At 39.2% G+C, this 22,613-nt stretch overlaps 2 protein-coding genes across 2 annotated transcripts; both read left to right on the plus strand.

Annotated features, from left to right (window-relative positions):
- Positions 1–6,928: 6,928 nt before the first annotated feature.
- Positions 6,929–11,971, plus strand: LOC133830602 (plant intracellular Ras-group-related LRR protein 7). The gene is made up of 10 exons (XM_062260610.1): positions 6,929–7,306; positions 8,427–8,496; positions 8,719–8,765; positions 9,250–9,358; positions 9,509–9,594; positions 10,235–10,325; positions 10,490–10,575; positions 11,203–11,289; positions 11,399–11,530; positions 11,683–11,971. The coding sequence occupies exons 1-9, from the start codon at positions 7,208–7,210 to the stop codon at positions 11,507–11,509; spliced, it is 786 nt and encodes a 261-aa protein (XP_062116594.1). The 5' UTR covers positions 6,929–7,207; the 3' UTR covers positions 11,510–11,530; positions 11,683–11,971.
- Positions 11,972–14,870: 2,899 nt separating this feature from the next.
- On the plus strand, positions 14,871–16,846 carry LOC133832351 (uncharacterized). The gene is made up of 4 exons (XM_062262708.1): positions 14,871–15,022; positions 15,544–15,565; positions 15,665–16,054; positions 16,129–16,846. The coding sequence occupies exons 1-4, from the start codon at positions 14,871–14,873 to the stop codon at positions 16,597–16,599; spliced, it is 1,035 nt and encodes a 344-aa protein (XP_062118692.1). The 3' UTR covers positions 16,600–16,846.
- The last annotated feature ends 5,767 nt before the right edge of the window (positions 16,847–22,613 follow it).

The following is a 22,613-nucleotide window of genomic DNA, read 5'->3' on the forward strand; positions in this document are numbered from 1 at the left end:
GCGGCTCGATTACCTCGTGGTTCAAGCATGCACTTGGGCCTTCAAGGGACCTTAGCGCATGTCCTAGTTCTTTTATGGGCGTGGAATATCGAGTGTCTACATAACTAAACTACCTATATTACACGCCATATAAGTACTTTCGAGTGCATGGTAAAAGTAAGATCCGACCTTGACAAATAACGAGATCGGATACGGATATATCGAGCAAACTATGCGAGAATGCATGGAAATTCGAGCCTAAATCCAACATGTGTTTTTATGAATAAACAAACATAAAAGCAAACTTTTAATATAAATTGCTTAAAATATTTCGATCAGAGAGATGTAAAGCAAAAATATTATAGTGATGACGAACATGGTATAAAAAATATCGAAAGTAAATAGTTATTTTACGAGCTGTAAATTGTTTTTGCCCCAAGGGCATGAAAAACAAAAGCTATAAACTATTACAAAAGTTTCAGAGGGACGCAACCCATGATTGAGATTTAGGAGGCAGGAGCACCCTCCTTAGCCTTCTCAGCATCCTCCTTAGCCTTCTCAGCATCCTCCTTAGCCTTCTCAGCATCCTCCCGAGCAGCTTCCTCTGCCTCTAGCCAAGCTTGCCATTTTGCCAGAAACTCATCCTCAAAAGAGCCTAAGAAGCTTGTGTCGAGATCGGCGTTGGTTGTCCAGATCCTGTACATGGCCATGTCGACTGCCTGATCCTTCCTCTGCTTAAACTCTTCGAGAAGACGAGCCTTTTCACCCTCTATTATCTCGAAGGTGGCATTTTTCTCCTCCTCGAGCTTGGTATTCAGCTTCTGAAGCTCCTCAACGCTGGAGCTCTTCTCTTTGAGCTCGGTTTTATACTTCTCGAGTTCAGCCTCCAGCTTTGATTTTGCAGTCTATAACTCGTCAGTGAGCTTAAGTTGGAGATCCTTCGACTCCTGAGCATAGGACATGCTCGCATGAACCTCATTGTTTAGCTTGTAATTTAGCTGAGCAACTACAGCAAGAGCCTAACACACAAACAAATCAAGTTAGAACATACTCTAAGCAAAATTACAACAAATAATGAAGTGAGAGAGGTTACCGAGGAGATGAGCTCGGTACTCTTGTCATAAAGGAAATTGGATTCCCGAGTGTTTACTAAGAACTGCCACTGAAGAGCCCCAAGACTGCTGAAACTTTGGCCTACCCAAGACAGGACGTTCGAGCCAAGAGTGGCTTCGTGAGTCCTGGAAACGTTGTTGATGACATATTCATCAGAATGAGTAGAAATCGACAACAGGCGCCCCTTAGTGATCGCTGGTTTCTTCGGAGCTGGGCCAAGCGTTGGAAGGATCTTGATAGCAGGACGCAAATGAAGAGCATCTGCTGTAGGAATGTCGACCTGGGGAGTGGGGTCTGCTACTGGGCTCGGAATAATAGGAGCTAGGGGAGGAGGAGTCACCTCGGTCCTTTTAGGGACCTTAGCAGGCCGACCAGACTTTTGCGAGGCTCTCAGGCGCTTGCTTTGCTTGGCCCCCTCACCACTGGCGAGCATATTCTCGAGGACGGAATCCATAGTACCTTAATGATCAAATAACATTAGAAAATGATCTCAAAATGCTAAAATTAGCGTAAAGTAGACAGTTAAAAGAACTAAAGACAAGTGACAAGGAACCTAACGAGATCTCTCCCTCGAGCTCGTACTCGGCGACCAAGTAATTCCCCTATCTTCAGAGGAGGCTGGGGGAGTTCCTTCCCTATACATGGAAGTTAACCTTGAAAGGTCCCTATAGTCGTTTGTCCCGTATTGGACGACTATTCCATCCCAAACCTCATTCAGACTGTACATTGTGTCATATTTCCCTAGCCAACTATCAAACCTATGGACCCTATCATCTACCCAAGACCATACATAAAAGTTGTCCCTATCATCTGGGCATAAGATCAGGTTGTCGGGTTTATGCTTAAGTAGGGAAGGAGACAACAAGGCCGAGCTAAGAATGACATTACCTCTGTCACTCGAGCTCGAGGCCTCATCATTGGCTTCATTCCCTAAGCAAGGACTCCTGTGATAGCTAGCTGGGGATCGTGCTTTTGAGCTTCGCCTCGGAGGAAGTATGTTAGTTGGGAGTGGCACATACTCCTACTTGGTATACTTTCGATAGGCAGTATCATCTGTTGACTGATCCTGCTCCAGGAGACCACAGGCTCGAAGCTTATCTTCATGAAGAAGATAAGACAGGGAGCGCCTATCGTATGGGAGCTGGAGCAAAGCCTCTTTATGCTCCTTCATTGCATCTGTGGGGGTAGAACGGTGATAATTGGCTGAAGAATCGAATACATTATGAGTAATTCGAGCCTAAGCAAAAGTCGAGCACGAAAAGAAAAAGGATCGTAAACTTACGGATTCGTCTGAATGAATAATATTTAGAGGGAGCCAGGCCGTCTGTCCAAAATAACGCCTGCTTGAAGTTAGGAGGATGGTTGGGCATGTCCTCGAAGATCTTCTTCTCCATAGGATAGCTCGAAAGGTAGTAGAAGCCATCTCCTCCCCGTGCTTGGAAGGGGTTTCTTTTCAAGCAAAAGAGATACAGAATCTCTCTTGGCGAAGGTCCTACCCACTTCAGCTCGTGGTATAGTGACCTCAGGGCTGACAAGACCCTATATGAGTTGGTCTGGAGTTGGAAGGGCGCGAGCCCAACAAAATCCAGAAATTCCTTAAGGGAAATAAGGCCCCTGCCTTCATATGCTCGCGACTCCAAGCTGTGAGCTTCAGCTTATTGTCGGGACGACCATCTCTCCGGGTGTAACAACTTTGTTCATTGGAGGCCGGAGCTTGACACCTCAGGGAGCTGGACAATCCTAGGCCATGGCGAGCTAGGATGTTGGAGATTTTTCCCAATGAAGAAACCGAGCTCCAATAATGCTCGACCTCGAAAAATTCCCCCCTCGAAGAGGGAATGGCGGTCGATTATGATGTGGATGGATGATTTGTTGATTCTTCCATTAGTGAGAATTTGAGGTCGCCTGGTTTGAAAGCGACTGTTACATTAAGCGTAGGGTCGAGAGGAATTTGTCTGGGCTCGGGGTTCGGGTCTGGATAGATCGCGACCTGAAGTTTTTTCCTCTTTCTCTCTTCGACCTCGTATTTGGTGTCGAAAGTGAGCTCGAGTATCCTCTTGCTCACACTTCACTTCGTGCTCATGAACCAACCGATGATTCCAAGTAAAGGGCGATTATGGGCTCAGAGTTGTCGGTGAATAAGGAATCGCGAGTACTGAACCCCACCATTTTTCCAAATTCTGCAACATCTAGCAAGAAAGAAAAAGGGTGAGGGCCAGGAACACAAGAAATTAAGGATAAAAATCAAGATGGTCTGAGCTCGAATGCTCGAAACCATGGAATAAGCTCGATCAAATGAATGAGATCAGGCTCGGAAGAAACCTGAGCTATTGAAGGAGTCGAGCCCCAAGCGTGTATTTGACACAAAGGGGGGAAGGTGAATTTATTTTTAAGAATCTCATATTTTCAGGGAAAAAGTTGGCGATTACACAAAAATGTGATATTTTTGGAAAATGTGCAATTTAAAAACCTTAATTCCATACCCCTTTTCTTGGTTTACACGATATGTCATCCGAAATTCAAATGAAGAACTATATTTGCATCTTTCACGCAAAATCTGGGTTTGGAACCCTTAATATCAGAATAATCTAAGAGCTACACAGTATCGGCTAGAATATTCTACTGTTAAACTAGTAAATGTGCTTACAGTATAATAACAATACACACATACACACAGAAATGGAAGAAGCAGAATATATATATATATATGCGTATGGGATGAAGAACAGATACTTACACAATAAAGCTTGTGGATACAAAGAGATCGTCGACTGAAGTGTTGGTAACAGGGAGGACCTCACCGAGTCAAATATATTGGAGGTAGACTGTTTCCGTGGTTTGGAAAACATGCAAGAATAGGGCAAACTTTAGTTCTGTTTTATCTTCTTTTTTTTTCTCTGAAAACCCAAAGCGAGAAAGTAAAATGAGGAAGACGATGGGGATGTATTTATAGGCCTCAGGGAATGTCAAAGGTCGGGCTAATTTGAGCCAATAACCAAATTTCGTATCTGATCCGACGGTCAGGTATAAATGAAATGATGGCGACATAAAGTTGGCAGACGAACGGACGTGCGCATGGTTCAAAAGGCACTCAAGTACTCTGATTAGTCAATCCCTAGCTGACACGTGTCCATACTCGAGTACAATTGATGGTACAGTTTCCAAGAAGGGCAGTTCAAAAGTTTCCTTCTCATAGAATTCGAACTGATACGTTTGAGGGGGCAAAATGTTATATCCAGATTTCAAGCATGAGATTGTGGTCCCGAAATCTAGGCTCGTTATGTGTAAGCTCGAAATAGACACGGTCGTCGTGTGTCCTTTCAGTTAATCCGTTTCTGTAAACAGCGACCTCGAAGGTGCGAAGGGTATGTAGCCTCGAAAATGCTCCGAGCTCGCAAATAGCATGGTGTGACACTTGGATATATCCCTGAACCGTCTCTTGCCTTCCAGGCTCGAAATGTGTGAGTTTGAATGTGGCGACATCGTCAATGTCTATTTGTTCCGAGCATAGGCAAAGTTAGGCGATGAGCTCGTGATCGACTGCTAGTCTCGAAGATTTGATGAATCTCGTACCTGAGTTAATCAGTTATATGTGAACATATTTATTGTTGTACAATTCCAATGTTTAAGGGATATTATTTAATCTGTTATCCGATCCCACATTTTATGAGACGTTCTCGTGTATGTAGGAAATAATGCATTAAATAACATTATATTAATTAATTCACAGAATATCTTCTCGAGATATGTGGGAATGAATTCTGCAACCTTCTCTATAAATAGAGAAGGAAGCTCCATTTGTAAGGGGCCGAAATACTATTTCAGGAGAGAAAACTCTGGGTAACTATTATCTAAAAAGTTTCCAGAAAACTCTCAAGTTCTAATAACATAGACTCGTGGACTAGGCAGATTTAACTGCTGAACCACGTAAAAAACCTCTTGTGTTCATCTTTGTTCATTTCCTCCGATATTTTCTTGTTTAATTGCTCTCCTATTTAAGTTGATGAAAAACGACGTCAACGGTATTCAATCTCTCTCTCTATATATGAATATATGTGTATATATACAAAATGTATATCTAAAATCGTTAGTTTGTGTATATCCTATTAGTATTCTTTCCAAGTGTGCCAACATTTCCTTAAGTGTTTGTATATCATAATTTATTTAGCTTCATGACTTGGCTCTCAAAAGAGTAGTAATCAATTATTACAGTTTCAAGATAAAAAATCTCTTTATATATACATAAATATATGTGTATATATACAGAGATTGTACGTGTGTTAATTTTCTTTTCAAATGCTATTATATATTCTATTAATTTCTTGAATGGATAAATAAATAAATAATTGATTAATTAGATACTTTTAATACAATTTTACTATTAGAGTATAATTTAAAAAAAATAGAGGAATTACAAAAGCTATAAATTTCTCACTCACATTATATAAATTATAAAATTAATCAAACAAATATAGAATTACGTTAATTATATATAGTTGAATTACAAAATGTATAAATTCAAATTATAATATTTATCAAACAAATATAAAATTACCTTAAATATATATTTAAATTTATTATAAACAATTACTTGAAGGTGTGTATATTTTCTAATATATTTATATGATGTGACACTTTAAAATTGCTCCAAGGTAACCTTTCTAATATTTTTTTTTAATTTGAATTCAATTTTGATTAGATATTTGATTACGACAATTGTTTAATTAAATTATAAATATAAATAACCGTTAACTTTTCTCATTTTTTATTTTACTTTTCTAATTTATGGCTATTAATTAATTAAGGAAAAAGCTCTATCTATTTTCTCATTTTTATTTTAATAATAATAATAATAATAGATGCCAATTAAAAATATCTATATATAATAATAAATAAATAAATAAATAATCTATCTATTTGTATATTTAACTTTTTGACAAAGCACGAGATCCAAATGTTAATTTTTAACAATAAAAGATCCAAATGGGTAATTAACCTTTTGACAAAATACAAGGTCCACAAGTTGATTTTAAAAAATAAATGGTCCAAACGGGTAATCGGTTAAAATACAAAGTTCAAAATTATGTGAACTTTTATAAAAAACATAAATTATATAGATAATTATATATATTTATATAATTTAATTTTTATAAAGAATTTTTAACATTTTGAATAAATACATGGTCCAAAGGTTAAATTTAAAAAATAAATAGTCAAAACGAGTAATCAGCCAAAATATAGTGTTCAAATAACCGATCTATCTATTTCTATTTTTAACATTTTGACAAAAGTTGAGGTCCACAAGTTAATTTCTAAAAGTAAAGGTTCCAACGGATAATCGACTAAAATACAACTCTTACAGAAAGCATAAGTTATATATGATTTAATTTTGATAAAGAATTTTGAACATTTTGAATAAATACATGGTCAAAAAGTTAATTTTTAAAATAAAGGGTCAAAACAGGTAATCAGCCAAAATATAATGTTCAAATAATCGATTTATCCATTCCTATATTTAACCTTTCAACAAAACACGATGTCTAAAAATTAATATTTAAAAATAAATAGTTCAAACGGATAATCGACCAAAATAAGTCTTATACAAAACATACATTTTCTTATGCATAATTTAGACTTTTTATAAATAAAAAGCACGCTACAATCTTTCAAAAAATATTTTAAAATATGCATATATTTTTTTAGATAGCTATGTTTTCTAGTTTTTGTATATTTTCAATAAACAATGGGCAAATATATAATTTACACATATCTTGGCTAAATTTGTCCCAAATTATACACCAACCATCCACTGGAGATGGTCTAGGCTAAGCATCAGCCTAAGAAGAAGAATAAGAAGAGGAGAAAGAAAACGCGGTTTTCTGGTTTTACAATACCCATACAATAAAATACAATACCCAAAGTCACAACGCTCTCTGACTCTCATTATCATCCTTGACTTTGACTCTTTCTTCGCCATTGCTAGTCCAACTCATCCACCCTCATCTTCTTCCTCTCAAATTCCCTAACCACAAACACCTCCATTCACCTCTCTCTCTCTCTCTCTTTTGTCTTAAGTAACCTCTTTGGTGGAAATCATTTTCGCTCTGGGCCCGAAATGGGTTGCTATTCCAGCAAAAACGCAGACTCGAAAGCGAGTAGGCTCAATCGATGGCGATCCACTGGTATTGTCGCTCTGCGTGACTCCAAATTGAAGGTAATTTGGTCTTTCGTTTTCATGTTTGAATAAAATATGTATTGAGTTTTGCTGTGTTTGTTTTTTATGGGTTTTTTTGTACTTGGTTAGATTATGAGAGGTTGAGTTTGAGTTTTGGTTTGAACTGGGTTTCGATTGAATTGTGGGGGGAAAATGGTTCTTTAGTTATTTATGGGAGGTAGGTATAGTGATCAGGATTTTTAATGTAGAAAAAGGGTTTTTTTTTTAAGAAATAGTATTTAAAGAAGTCAAAATAGAATTAAGTTTCCGTGATATCGGTTGTCGATGCCATAAAGTTCACAGTTCTACAGAACATTTAATGTAAACTTTTGGTATTGTTGTTGTTTATAGTTTGTTTTCTATTACTCTTTCAAGTGTTGAATTTTTCAAGCTTAAATGCAGATTTTAAGTCGACTAAAAATTTAAGTTGCAGTGATGTTGGCTCTCTACTTCTCTTGCTCTTGAGATTGTTCAGTTCCATCATTTTCACTGTTGACTTGCTTGTCTCTCTTGGTTTAGACATAGGAACTATAATACTAAATGAACAATATGGCTTATGCTTATAGAAAATTGAGTATTGTTGTACAACAAATATTGTGATAAAAACATTATTTATTTAATTATTTTTTTACTGTTTTCAAGTAATTAGACCGTTATTAAATTTTCATGACACCCAAACTGTGAATTTACCACAATTGGATGAAAGTGTTTTTTTGTGAAAAATTAGACATGGCATCTGTCATTCCACATCGCTACTAAACGGTATATAATTAATTAATACATTAATAAACACCATACATTGGTTACACAAGTATAGTGTATTTAAAAGAGAACAAAATGGAATAAGTAAATGTACTGTATGCTTAATAATACAGATGAAATATCCATACTTTTTCGTGTTTATTCATTTTCTCATGAACATGTATAGAGTACACGTTTAGATAAAGAGGAAAAACTTATCACAAAGCTGAGCTTCCCTAGTATATGCTGTGAAGAAACTATAAACTCTAATATTTTCACAGATACCAGAATCTACAAAACTTCTGACAAGATGCTTTGGCGTTTCTGTTTTTTTTTTAATTATTATGTACTTATTTATTTTCCCTTTATTGTGAAATAGACATTGCCAGAAGAAGTCCTCAATTTGGAAAGATCTGTACGAACTCTTGATTTAACGCACAACAAGATAGGTGCGCTCATATGTCCTAAAAGTGATGAACCTATGAATTACGTTTGGAAAAACAACTTTTCTAAGCTTGGCCCTCATTCCTTATTGTGATTTATCCCAAATAGTAATGAGAAAATTTTATATATAAAAAAAGTGGTTACTAAAGTAATCTTGATTGTTATCCTAAATATAAGGAGATTGAATGACCTTTGTTTATATATATATATGTATATTCTGTATGCAGTTGACATTCCCTTGGATATTTGCAAACTAATAAACATGCAGCGACTGGTAAGTTTTTAAGTTGAGTTAGTTATGATTATTGTCCCCTATTTTGCATTATTTTCTATGGAACTGAAGTAAATTTCCAAGGTTTAAATTTAGCTCACAGCTAACCAAAGTAATTAGTGAGAAGGTAATTATACAATAATGTGTCCAAGAATCCTATCTTGCTGTTTTTGAGGAAATAGATCGATGCATTTAGGTGACAACATATTGCCATTGGTCTTCTACACATTATGTGCACTTGTCCGTTTAAGTTCTTTCATTAGTCGTATTTTCATATCCTGATTAAATTAATATGCACTGCTCATCTTTGTCTGAATACTCAATCATTTAGTGCTATCTCTCACATCGAATTAGTGATTACTAATAATATGTGCTGCTATTTTTGTTTCGACACTGGACCATTCTACTTGTTGTTTTTATCCCTTTAAATTCTTTCTAACTCATTAAGCTAGAGATTGAACTTCTGCTTCGCTGTTCACTTTTTCAGGTTTTAGCTGATAATCTTATTCAGTGTCTACCAATAAATTTGGGGAAACTACAGTCTTTAAAAGTTATGACACTTGATGGAAATCGAATTTCTTCCTTGCCTGATGAATGTAATTCTCTTCTCTAAATATGTAAGAAGATCTTTAAATAGATGGAGTTTTTTCCTTTGATGCTCCTGTCTGCTAACCTATGGGATTTTGTTTCTTGCAAAGTGATTCATGGGTTTTTAATTATACACAAATATAATCTGCTGTGTTCAGTTGGGCAGCTAGTGAGGCTTGAAAGGCTGTCCATATCAAGGAACTCCTTAGAATGTTTGCCTGAAACTATTGGCAGCTTGCGAAATGTAAGTGCTTTTTTCACAACTTTAGCTTCTGAATAGTGATTATGCTTATTTGTTTCATTGTTTATGTGACAAGTCTTGCTGTAATTATATGTCTGAGCAAGTTTCATCATACCCAATGTAATTGTGGAATTGATCCCATGAAAATTAGGACCCATTGGATTTCTTCTTTTTAAAAGTATTGGGTAAAGGGGTAAATTTTAGGCGAGGCCTATCTGGTGCTTGTACAAGACCAACCAAATAAGGGTGGGGTATTGGTTTTTTGCTGTCTAAAGTGTTGGATTTTCTAGTTATTATTGTGTATTGATGTGAATTCTTTCGTCCGACATTACGATGTTTCTCTTTTTGTTTTCTTTACATACTGTAACTGGTACCAGGGTTTCATTTTCCTTAAGGGGGTAGATTTTGTATATTTAAATTTAAGTAGAAGGGTTGGAGATAGGGTTTGCATTTTAGATGATTTAGTAGGTGTGATAGGGTTAAATTGTGACTTTGACACCTGTTGATCTGATGCGGCTTTAAACTAAACAGAATATGCATGCATGAAAATTTTAGTTTCATCATAATAAAGTTTTCATGTGGGACCACGTTTCATCCATTATTTTGAAAATCTAAGATTTATTCCTTTTTCTTTCAAATGCAGTTGCAACTTTTAGATGTCTCAAATAACAAGTTAAAGTCTCTTCCGGAATCAATTGGGAGCTGCTTTTCTTTGGAAGAACTACAAGCAAATGGTAAACTTCTATTTTGAATGTTTATTAAATTACTATGGTCCAAATTTATGCAGAATTTCTGCATTGTCAAGCTCATACTTGTGTAGACATTTTAGATGTGAAATAACAGAACCTGGTTAATGATTAGTCCACTTACAGATTCATCATCTTGAATGACTTTCCAGATAACCTTATTGAAGATCTTCCTGATTCTATCTGCAATCTCACCCACTTAAAGTCACTTTCCTTGAACAATAATAATGTGAAGCAGGTATGTACTTCTGGAATTCCAATCCCCCTTTAGTTTATTTCATATGGATGTTATATATTGTCTGCTAGAGAAAGACTGGGTTTCCATTTGAATTTTGTCCTTCCCCTCCCTGTCATTGCCAGACTAGAGGCTCTTGTTTAAATCAATGTGAACGTATGATGGTTAAATAGAGGCATGACTACCAAAAGGCAAAGAAAAATGGGTTTGCTCTATGATATATTCAAAGTTGACACAATGCAAAAGATATTTATATTCATATAAAATGGCTTTGCTCTATGATATATTTTGACTGCTAGAGAAAGACTTTGGGTTTCCATTTGTTTTTTGTCCCTTCTCCTCCCTGTCATTGCCAGACTAGTGGGTCTTCATTGTGTAAATCAATGTGAACTTATGATGGCTAGCAAAGAAAAATGGCTTTGCTCTATGATATATTCAAAGCTGACACAATGCAAAAGATATTCATATTTTTTTTTATTTATTAGTTGTTGGTTTTTTGGTGCCTTACCGACTGTTGAGAATACCGACATGATCCCATTTATTGCTGAGTCAACTTGATCTTTAAAAATTTCTAGCCATTTTGTATGGCTGGATATGTCTTGTTTTAATATTGTAATACTAACTGAACAGATACCAACAAATATATTGGAAGACTGTAAAGCACTGCAGAATCTCTCCCTTCATGGCAACCCTATTTCAATGGATCAGTTTCAGCAGGTATGCCATGCAAAATTCAGTGATGTTAGCTTCATCTTGTCTGAAAAAACTTAGGTTCAATAATAGATACTCTTGTATTGTACCAAAATCTTACTTCAAATTATTCCAGATGGAAGGATTCCAAGAGTTTGAAGCTAGGAGGAGGAAGAAGTTTGACAAGCAAATTGATTCAAATGTGATGATAAGCTCCAAAGGGCTTGATGAGGGTGTCGATCTTTGAGAGTTACTCCTTCAAATTACTGTAAGTTCCGGATAATCGATTCAATAGCATTAATTTTTAATTTCAAACACAGGCAGCAGTTTTACAAGGATTCATATTAGATCTTTACAAGTTTGTTCTGTTCAATAGCTTGGTTTGTATCCTCTGCTAATTAACTTATATTGTCTGAACAGATCGAACAACAGATGTTGAACAGTCCATAGCTATCTAAAATGCCAGAAAGCAGTATTACTTATTCTGTTGATTCAGATGAACTTTTGATGTAATTTGGAAGAGAGAACATTGTTATACATGGTTCCTTGTTATATGATAAATTCCATTGCATTGTACATGTCCAAATAAGCTGTATATTAAAAAAATATTAAAAACTGATTGAGATTTATTCAGTGATGCTATTTTTAAATGGTTATGTACACAGAACACTGAGTGTATAATAGTCAACTTTCTCCTAGTTTGATTCTACTTTTGGTTTGGTGGAATGAAATTGGAATGGTAATAGGATTGAGAATGAAATGGAATAGAATTTGTTGACGCCGTTTTTCGTAACTTATATAGGAGAGCAATTAAACAAGAAAATTGCAGAATAAGTGAACAAAGATGAACACAAGATGTTTTTTACGTGATTCAGCAGTTAAATATGCCTAGTCCACAAGTCTGTTATTAGGACTTGGGAGTTTTTTGGAAACTTTTAAGAGAATAGTTACTCAGAGTTTTTTCTCAAGAAATCAGTATTTCGCCCTTTACAAATGGAGCTTCCTTCTTTATTTATAGAGAAGGTTGTAGAATTCATTCCCACGTATTTTGGGAAGATATTAATATAGTGCTATTTAATGCATTATTTCCTACATACACAGGAACGTCTCATAAAATGTGGGATCGGATAACAGATTAAATAATATCCCTTAAACATTGGGATTGTACAACAATAAATATGTTCACATATAATTGATTAACTCAAATATGGGATTCATCAAATTTCCGAGACTAGCAGTCGATCACGAGCTCGTTGCCTAACTTTGCCTATACTCGAAACAAATAGACACTGACGATATCGCGACATTCAAACTCACACATTTCGAGCCTGGAAGGCAAGAGACGGTTTAGGGATATATCCAAGTGTCACACCATGCTATTTGCGAGCTCGGAGCATTTTCGAGGCTACATACCCCTCGCACCTTCGAGGTCACTGTTTACAGAAACGGTTGAACTGAAAGGACATACAAATACCGTGTTTATTTCGAGCTTACACATAACGAGCCTAGATTTCGGGACCACAATCTCATGCTCGAAATCTGGATGTAACATTTTGCCCCCTCAAAAGTATCAGTTCGAATCCTATGAGAATGAAACTTTTGAACTGCCCTTCTTGGAAACTGTACCATCAATTGTACTCGAGTATGGACACGCGTCAGCTAAGGATTGACTAAACAGAGTACTTGAGTGCCTTTTGTACCATGCGCACGTCCGTTCGTCTGCCAACTTTATGCCGCCATCATTTCATTTATACTTGACCGCCGGATCAGATACGAAATTTGGTTATTGGCTCAGATTAGCCCGACCTTTGACATTCCTTGGGGCCTATAAATACATCCCCATCGTCTTCCTCATTTTACTTTCTCTCTTTGAGTTTTCAGAGAAAAAAAAGAAGAGAAACCAGAACTGAAGTCTGCTATGTTCTTGCATGTTTTCCAAACCACGGAAACAATCTACCTCCAATATATTCGACTCGGCGAGGTCCTCCCTATTACCAACACTTCAGTCGACAATCTCTTTGTATCCACAAGATTTATTGTGTAAGTATCTATTCTTGATCCTATACGCATATATATATATATATATTCTGCTTCTTACATTTCTGCGTGCAAGTTTGTACTGTTGTTATACTGTAGGCACATTTACTAGTTTAACAGTAGAATTTTTTAGCCGATACTGTGTAGCTCTTAGATTCTTTTGATATTATGGGTTCCAAACCCAGATTTTGCGTGAAAGATGCAAATATAGTTCTTCATTTGAATTTCGGATGACATATCGTGTAAACCAAGAAAAGGGGTATGGAATTAGGGTTTTTAAATTGCACGTTTCCCAAAAATATCACCTTTTTGAGTAACCGCCAACTTTTTTCCTGAAAATCCAGAATTTTCAAAAATAAATCCACCTCCCCCCTTTCGCGTCAAATACACGCTCAGGGCTCGACTCTTTCAATAGCTCAGGTTTCTTCCGAGCCTGATCTCGTTCTTTTGATCGAGCTTATTCCATGGTTTCGAGCATTCAAGCTCGAGCCATCTTGATTTTTATCCTTAATTTCTTTTGTGCCTGGCCTTCACCCTTTTTCTTTCTTGCTAGATGTCGCAGAATTTGGAAAAATGGTGGGGGTCAGTACTCGCGATTCCTTATTCATCGATAACTCCGAGCCCAGAGTCGCCCTTTACTCGGAATCAACGGCTAATTCGTGAGCACGAAGTGAGGTGTGAGCAAGAGGATACTCGAGCTTTCTTTCGATGCCAAATTGACGAGGTCGAAGATAGAAAGAGGAAAAAACTTCGGATCGCGATCTATCCAGACCAATTCCTCTCGACCCTATGCTTATAGTAACGGTCGCTTTTAAACCGGGCGATCTCAAATTCTCACTGATGGAAGAATAAAAAAATCATCCATCCACATCACAACCAACCGCCATTCCCACCTCGAGGGGAATTTTTCGAGGCCGAGCATTATTGGAGCTCGGTTTCTTCATTGGGAAAAATCTCCAATATCCTAGCTTGCCATGGCCTAGGATTGTCCAGCTCGTTGAGGTGTCGAGCTCCGACCTCCAATGAACGAATTTGTTACGCCCTGGGAGATGGCCGTCCCGACAATAAGCTGAAGCTCGCAGCTTGGAGTCGTGAGCATATGAAGGTAGGAGCCTTATTTCCCTTGAAGTCCTTAACCTTTTTTAAGGACTTCTTGGAATTTGTTGGGCTCACGCCCTTCCAACTCCAGACCAACTCATACAGGGTTTTGTCAGCCCTAAGGTCGCTATACCACGAGCTGAAGTGGGAAGGACCTTCACCAAGAAAGATTCTGTATCTCTTTTGCTTGAAAAGCAACCCCTCCCAAGCTCGGGGAGGAGGTGGATTCTACTACCTTTCGAGCTATCCTAGGGAGAAGAACATCTTCAAGGACATGCCCAACCATTCTCCTAACTTCAAGCAAGCGTTCTTTTGGACAGACGGCTTGGCTCCCTCTAAATATTATTCATTCAGACGAATCCGTAAGTTTATGATCCTTTTTCTTTTCGTGCTCGACTTTTGCTTAGGCTCGAATTACTCATAATGTATTCGATTCTTCAGCCAATTATCACCTTCCTACCCCCACAGACACAATGAAGGAGTACAAAGAGGCTTTGCTCCAGCTCCCATACGGTAGGCGCTCCCTGTCTTATCTTCTTCATGAAGATAAGCTTCGAGCCTGTGGTCTCCTGGAGCAGGATCAATCAATAGATGATACTGCCTACCGGAAGTATACCAAGTGGGAGTATGTGACACTCCCAACTAACAAGCTTCCTCCGAGGCGAAGCTCAAAAGCACGATCCCCAGCTCGCCGTCACAGGAGTCCATGCTCGGGGAATGACGCCAACGATGAGGCCTCGAGCTTGAGTGACAGAGGTAAGGTCATTCTTAGCTCGACCTTGTGGTCTCCTTCCCTACTTAAGAATAAACCCGACACCCTGATCTTATGCCCATATGATAGGGACAACTATTATGTATGGTCTTGGGTAGATGATAGGGTCCATAGGTTTGATAGCTGGCTAGGGAAATACGACACAATATACAGTTTGAATGAGGTTTGGGATGGAATAGCCATCCAATACGGGACAAACGACTATATGGACCTTTCGAGGTTGACTTCCACGTATAGGGAAGGGAATCCCCCAGCCTCCTCTGAAGATAGGAGAATTACTTGGTCACTAAGCACGAGTTCAGGGGAGAGTTCCAGTTAGGTTCCTTGTCAATTGTCTTTAATTCTTTTAACTGTCTACTTTATGCTAATTTTAGCGTTTTGAGATCATTTTCTAATGTGATTTGATCATGCAGGTACTATGGATTCTGACCTCGAGAATATGCTTGCCAGTGGTGAGGGGCCAAACAAAGCAAACGCCCGAGAGCCTCGCAATAGTCTGGTTGGCCTGCTAAGGTCCCCAAAAAGACCGAGGTGACTCCTCCTCCCCCCGCTCCTATTGTTCCCAGTAGCGGACCCCACTCCGAGGTCGACATTCCTGCAGCAGATGCTCTTCCTTTGCCTCCTGCTATCAAGATCCTTCCAACGCTCGGCCCAGCTCCGAAGAAACCAGCGATCACTAAGGGGCACCTGTTGTCAATTTCTACTCATTCTTATGAGTATGTCATCGAAAATGCTGCCGAGACTCACAGAGCCACTCTTGGCTCAGACGTCCTGTCTTGGGTAGGCCAAAGCTTCAGCAGACTTGGGGCTCCTCAGTGGCAGTTCTTGGTCAATGCTCAAAACTCCAATGTCCTTTATGACAAGTGTACCGAGCACATCTCCTCGGTAACCTCTCTCACTTCATTATTTGTTGTAATTTTTCTTAGAGTATGTTCTAACTTGATTTGTTTGTGTGTTAGGCTCTTGCTGTAGTTGCTCAGCTAAATTACAAGCTGAACAATGAGGTTCATGCGAGCATGTACAATGCTCAGGAGTCGAAGGATCTCCAGCTTAAGCTCACTGACGAGTTCAAGACTGCAAAATTAAAGCTGGAGGCTGAACTCGAGAAGCTGAAAGCCGAGCTCAAAGAAAAGAGCTCCAGGGTTGAGGAGCTTGAGAAGCTGGATGCCAAGCTCGAGGAGGAGAAAAAGGCCACCTTCGAGATAATAGAGGGTGAAAAGGCTCGTCTTCTCGAAGAGTTTAAGCAGAGGAAGGATCGGGCAGTCGACATGGCCATGTACAGGATCTGGGCCAACGACGTCGATCTCAACACAAGCTTCTTAGGCTCTTTTGAGGACGAGTTTCTGGAAAAATGGCAAGCTCAGCTAGAGGCAGAGGAAGCTGCTCGGGAGGATGCTGAGAAGGCTAAGGAGGGTTCTCCTACCTCCTAAATCTCGATCATGGACTGCGTCCCTCTGAAACATTTGTAATAGTTTATAGCTTTTGTTTTTCATGCCCTTGGGGCAAAAACAATTTACAGCTCGTAGAAAAGCTATTTACTTTCGATATTTTTAATACCATGTTCGTCTTCACTTTAATATTTTTTCTTTACATCTCTCTGATAGAAATATTTTAAGCAATTTATATTAAATGTTTGCTTTTATGTTTGTTTATAAATACAAACACATGTTGGATTTAGGCTCGAATTTCCATGCATTCTTGCATAGTTTGCTCGATATATCCATATCCGATCTCGTTATTTGTCAAGGTCGGATCTTACTTTTACCATGCACTCGAAAGTACTTATATGGCATGTAAGATAGGTAGTTTAGTTATATCCTGCTTTCTAGGTACTTTTCCTTGTCCTTGGGTAGCACCCCAAAGTTGTGAGGTTGAAACTATCTTTTTGCAAGATATTCCAGCCCCAATCTCGACTTAATTTGAAGTGGGTTTATTTATATTCCATCTTTCGGTCGATTAGTTTTAGTTGGTTTGTTCCAAACTTTTTTAGCTCGTATCTGTTTTGTAATCCATACCTTTTTAATTTTAGTAATTTGGTTTCGTCCAAACTATTTTAGCTTGCACTTCTGGTTATGTCTAGACACTTTATTTTTAATAATCTGGTTATATACAAACTATCATAGCTCGCGCATTTGGTTATATCCAAACACTTTATTTTTAATAATCTGGTTATGTCCAAATTATCTTGGCTTGCGCATTTGGTTATATCCAAACACTTTATTTTTAATAATTTGGTTATGTCCAAATTATCTTTAGCTCGCACATTTGGTTATATCCAAACACTTTATTTTTTATAATCTGGTTATGTCTAAATGATCTTAGCTTGCGCATTTGGTTATATCCAAACATACTTTATTTTTAGAATACACTTTTAACTTTTATGTCGGGTTAACGGTCCAGACATTTGTTTGTTTTCGTGTATGCTATATTTGAGTTATTCCTTTTTTCAAACTTATGGTATATATACCACTGATGCCCCCTTAATATCCTATGAGTGTGACCATAGGTTCTTAAATTAAGAGAGTTTGCAAAAAATATAACATATTTGAACGAAAATGATCTTTATTCAAAATTGAACAATTTATTAACAAAAACTTTGTAAAGATAAACAAGCATGGTTACAGGAGACATCATTTCTACACTATTGATAGTAAGGTCGTAGATGTTCTCCATTCCATGCTCGTGGTACCAATTCTCTATTTAATCTCGCCAATTTGTAGACGCCAGGTCAAATAACTGATTCGATTTGGTAAAGTCCTTCCCAATTGGGCCCGAGTACGCCAACGGCTGGGTCCCTTGCAGCTAAGAACACATGCCTTAACACCAAGTCTCCCAATCCGAATTTCCTGTCCCGAACCTTTTTATTGAAATATCGGGTAGCTCGTTGTTGATATGCTGCATTTTTCAGTTGAGCTTCATCTCGCCTTTCTTCAATCAGGTCCAGACTTACTTCGAGCTGGGATTGGTTCGAGGCTTGATCATAAGCATGGCTACGAATAGTGGGTATTTCGACCTCGATTGGTAACATGGCCTCGCATCCATATGCCAGAGAAAAAGGGGTATGTCCTGTTGAAGTGTGAGCCGTAGTTCGATATGCCCACAAGACTTGGGGCAACTCCTCGGGCCATTTTCCCTTAGCTTCTTCCAATTTCTTTTTCATAGTAATCTTGAGGGTCTTATTCACAACTTCGACTTGGCCATTTGCTTGGGGACGGGCAACAGAGGAGAAGCTTTTCATTATCCCATTTTTCTCACAAAAATTGGTGAATAATTCATTGTCGAATTGAGTACCGTTATCTGATACTATTTTCCTTGGCATTCCATATCGGCAGATGATGTTTTTTACCACAAAGTCCAAGACTTTTGTGACAGCCAGAATCCCGTGATCCGTAAGGGGAAAGACCGGGTAAGCTATGTAATCCCACACCGCCTGGGGAAGGTTAAGTGTGATGATTCTAAGACTGTGTAGGTATGGGACTACACAGTTGAAGAGGGCTTAAATAGATTGATGGGTACTACCTATATCAACAAGATACATCTTCTTTTCAGTAGCCCATCACTTCAGAACTCCAAAGTTAAGCGTGCTTGACCTAGAGTAATCTTAAGATGGGTGACCTCCTGGGAAGTTTTCTCAAAAAGCGTGCGAGTGAGGACAAAGCACGCTGGAAAGACTCGTGTTGGTTTGTAGGGTCAGTCGTCATTCTTGGAAGCAGCCATAGTGACGTGGGGCGTTACAACTTTCTTCGAGGTAATCGTTGCCAAAGGTTCAGCCTCGGTCCACTTTATAAAATAATCGACCGCGACCACTACGTACTTAACTCCACCTTTTCCAATTGGCAACGAGCCTATGAGATCAATTCCCCACACCGAAAATTTCATGGGGAGGTCATCATAGTTAGCGTAGATGGTGGAGCTCGCGGGATTGTAGCGAACCGCTGGCATTTATCGCATTGATAGTGGGCCAGAAGTATCCTTGTCTTATAATTTTCTTAGATAGGATATGCCCCCCAGTGTGGTCTCCACAAAATCCTTCATGAATTTCTTCTAGGATTTTCTTGGCCTCGGGTGGAGTCACACATCGGAGTAATGGCATAGATTATCCTCTCCAATATAACCTTCCTTCCACAATAGTGTATCTGGGAATCTGATACATCAGTTTTCGAGCCTTGTTCCATTCTGCTGGGAGAATGCCGGTTTCGAGGTAATAAACTATTGGGGTCATCTAGGTTGGTTTAGAGTTAATCATGCAGACATCTTCCTATTCAGGCTCGCTAATACTGGGTGTCGAAAGGTGCTCAATTGACACAAAATTAAGCGCATCAACCTCGTTGGATGTGGTGAGTCGGGCCAGGGCGTCCACATTTGAGTTTTTCTCTTGGGGAGCCTGCTCTATTGCATAGAGCTCGAAATGTTCGAGTGCTGCTTTCGCTTTTTCTAAATATGCGGCCATCTTCATTCCATGAGCCTGGTATTCCCCTAAGAACTGGTTTACCACCAACTGCGAGTCATTGTAGCAATGTATTGCTTTAGCCCTAAGCTCTTTGGCTATTCGAAGTCCTGCCAATAGAGCTTTGTATTCAGCCTCATTGTTAGACGCTTCGAAACCAAACCTCAAGGCAGAGTGAAATCGACTTCCAGTTGGGGTGATCAATATGATTTCTGCCCCCAATCCATTTTCGTTGGAAGATCCATCGACATAAAGTTTCCACAGCTCGCAGGCTGGGGTTATAACTTCATCGTCAGATACTCCTGTACATTCCACAATGAAGTCTGCCAGGGCCTGCCCTTTTATGGTCGTTCTGGGATGATAAGTGATCTCGAATTGTCTGAGCTCAACAAACCATTTTAATAATCGCCCCGAGGCTTCTGGCTTTAACAAGACTTGCCATAGTTGTTGGTCAGTTAGCACATGGATGGGGTGTGCTTGGAAGTAAGGTCGGAGCTTTCGAGATGAGTGAATTAGGCTAAGAGCAAACTTCTCCATTAACGGGTATCTTGATTCTGCCCCCAGTAACCTTTTGTTGACATAGTACACTGGTTTTTGTACCTTCTGATCTTCTCGGATGAGCACGACGCTGATGGCATGCTTGGTTGTAGCGTAATATAGGTACAAGATTTCTCCTGTGATAGGCTTCGACAGGATGGGAGGTTCCACAAGGTGTTTCTTTAGCTCCTGAAATGCAAGCTCGCATTCCTCTGTCCACTCGAATTTTCCCCCCTCTCAAAAGGTTGAAAAATGGAAGACAGCGGTCTGTAGATTTCGAGATAAATCTACTTAATGTCGCCATCCGTCCATTTAAGCTCTGGACATCTTTATGCTTTCGAGGTGAGGGCATGTCAATTAGAGCCTGGATCTCTTCAGGATTAACCTCTATTCCCTGTGCATTTACAATGAAGCCCAAGAACTTCCCTGATGATACTCCGAAAGAGCATTTTTGGGGATTGAGCTTCATGTTGTATTTTTGTAGCACAGCAAAGCATTCTTCGAGGTCGTCCACATGGTTATCATTATGTTTATATTTGACTAACATATCATCAACATATACTTCCATGTTATTACCTATGTGCTCGGAGAACATCATATTCACCAGCCTTTGGTACGTTGCTCCAGCACTCTTAAGCCCGAGGACATAACATTGTAACAGTACAACCCTTTATCGGTTACAAAACTCGTATGTTCTTGGTCAGGTGCATGCATGGCGATCTGGTTATATCCAGAATAAGCTTCCATGAATGCCATAAGACCGTGCCCAGCTGTGGCATCTACGAGCTGATCGATCCGAGGTAGGGGAAAGCAATCTTTAGGGCATGCCTTGTTGAGATCGGAGTAGTCGATGCAAGTTCGCCATGTTCCGTTAGGTTTCAAAACCAAAACTGGATTGGCGATCCAATCAGGATAGAAGGCATCTCGTATAAACCGATTTGCCTTTAACTTGTCAACTTCTTCCTTCAAGGCTTTCTTCCTATCATCGTTCAAGAGTCTTCGTTTTTGCTGCTTCGGGGGGAAGCTTTTGTCAATATTAAGTGCATGGCTTATCACATTCGGACTTATCCCTACCATGTCTGAATGCGACCATGCGAAAACATCCTGGTTCTTCCTCAAGAAGCAAATTAATTGCTACTTTGCTTTTTTAGGAAGGTTTCTCCCTACCTTCACAGTCTTCAGAGGGTTGGTTTCCTTGAGCTTGACTTTTTCGATTTCTTCCAGTGGTTCGAGGTCAGCCCTCTCTTCTACTCTAGGGTCGATCTCCCTGTATATTTCTAAGATCGTCCCATCCTTATTCTGAAGTGGCTTTGTAGAGGATATTCACCGAGCTCCCATTGTTAATTAGGACTCGATGCACCCTCTTGTTCGCGAGCTGAAGGGTGATGACCAACAGATCATTATGAGGGAACTGTACATGTGATGCGTCATCCTCAGTAAAAGTTATGGGTTGAGATTCAACCCTTTGTTGTTTCAGAGCTCTGAGTTTGGATTCATAGGGAGACTTGTTGCCAGTTTTAGCTCATTCACGTATCTTTTATGGGCATTCCTGCCTGATTCCGCAATATGCCCCCCCCCGAGATGGTTATGACATCATCCCCATCAATCGGAGGGGGTCGTTCATCTTCCCGTGCTCGGGAGTTGCTGTTCTGGGTAGGCGGTGCAGCTGCTGCCCTCTGGCTGGTGGAGGCTTGATTGGGGTTTTGAAATATACTCTTGAGATCAGACCTTCGATCTCATCTTTTAATTGTTTGCATTCATCGGTTGCATGCCCGATATCTCTGTGGAATTTGCAGTACTTGTTGGAATCTCTTTTCACCTTTTGGTTTCTCATGGGGTCATGTCGTCTGAAAGGGACCTGGTTTTCATTAGCCAGGTAGATATTCTCCCGAGACTCATTGAGTTCGATATACACTTTGTATACGGAGAAGTATCTTTCCCCTTTCTTCTTCTTTCCCCCATCCGCCTCAGGATTATTCCCTTTATTTTTCTTTCTTTTTGAAGGGTTGTCCTCGGGGGGTTTTGAGGTCGTAGGGTCTGCCGAGGTCGAGGCAGAGTTTGTGTTTGTTGTTGTAGTTATGGGCTGAGAGGTCACATTCAATGCTGACCTCACATCTTCTACATTAACAAACCTCTAAGCTCGTCGATTGAACTCGGTTAAGGACCTTACAGGCTTCCTTTGTAAATCTTCCCAGAGAGGGCTTCCAGGCATTACTCCAGCTCGAACAACCATTAAGTGGCCACTATTGTCCATGTCACGAGCTTGAGCGACTTCCAAGTTAAACCTTGTGAGATAACCTTTCATTGACTCATTTGGCTGCTGTCAGGCATTGGTCAAGGCAGAAGCCTTGGGACTAATGCCGACCATGGCCTTGAATTGTTTCTTGAAATCTCTCAATAGTTGATCCCAAGAAGCAATCAAATGTCTTTTATATTTTTCAAACCCGTTTTTTGCTGGTC

The sequence above is a fragment of the Humulus lupulus genome, chromosome 4 (genome assembly GCF_963169125.1).
Source record: "Humulus lupulus chromosome 4, drHumLupu1.1, whole genome shotgun sequence".
NCBI lineage: Eukaryota > Viridiplantae > Streptophyta > Magnoliopsida > Rosales > Cannabaceae > Humulus > Humulus lupulus.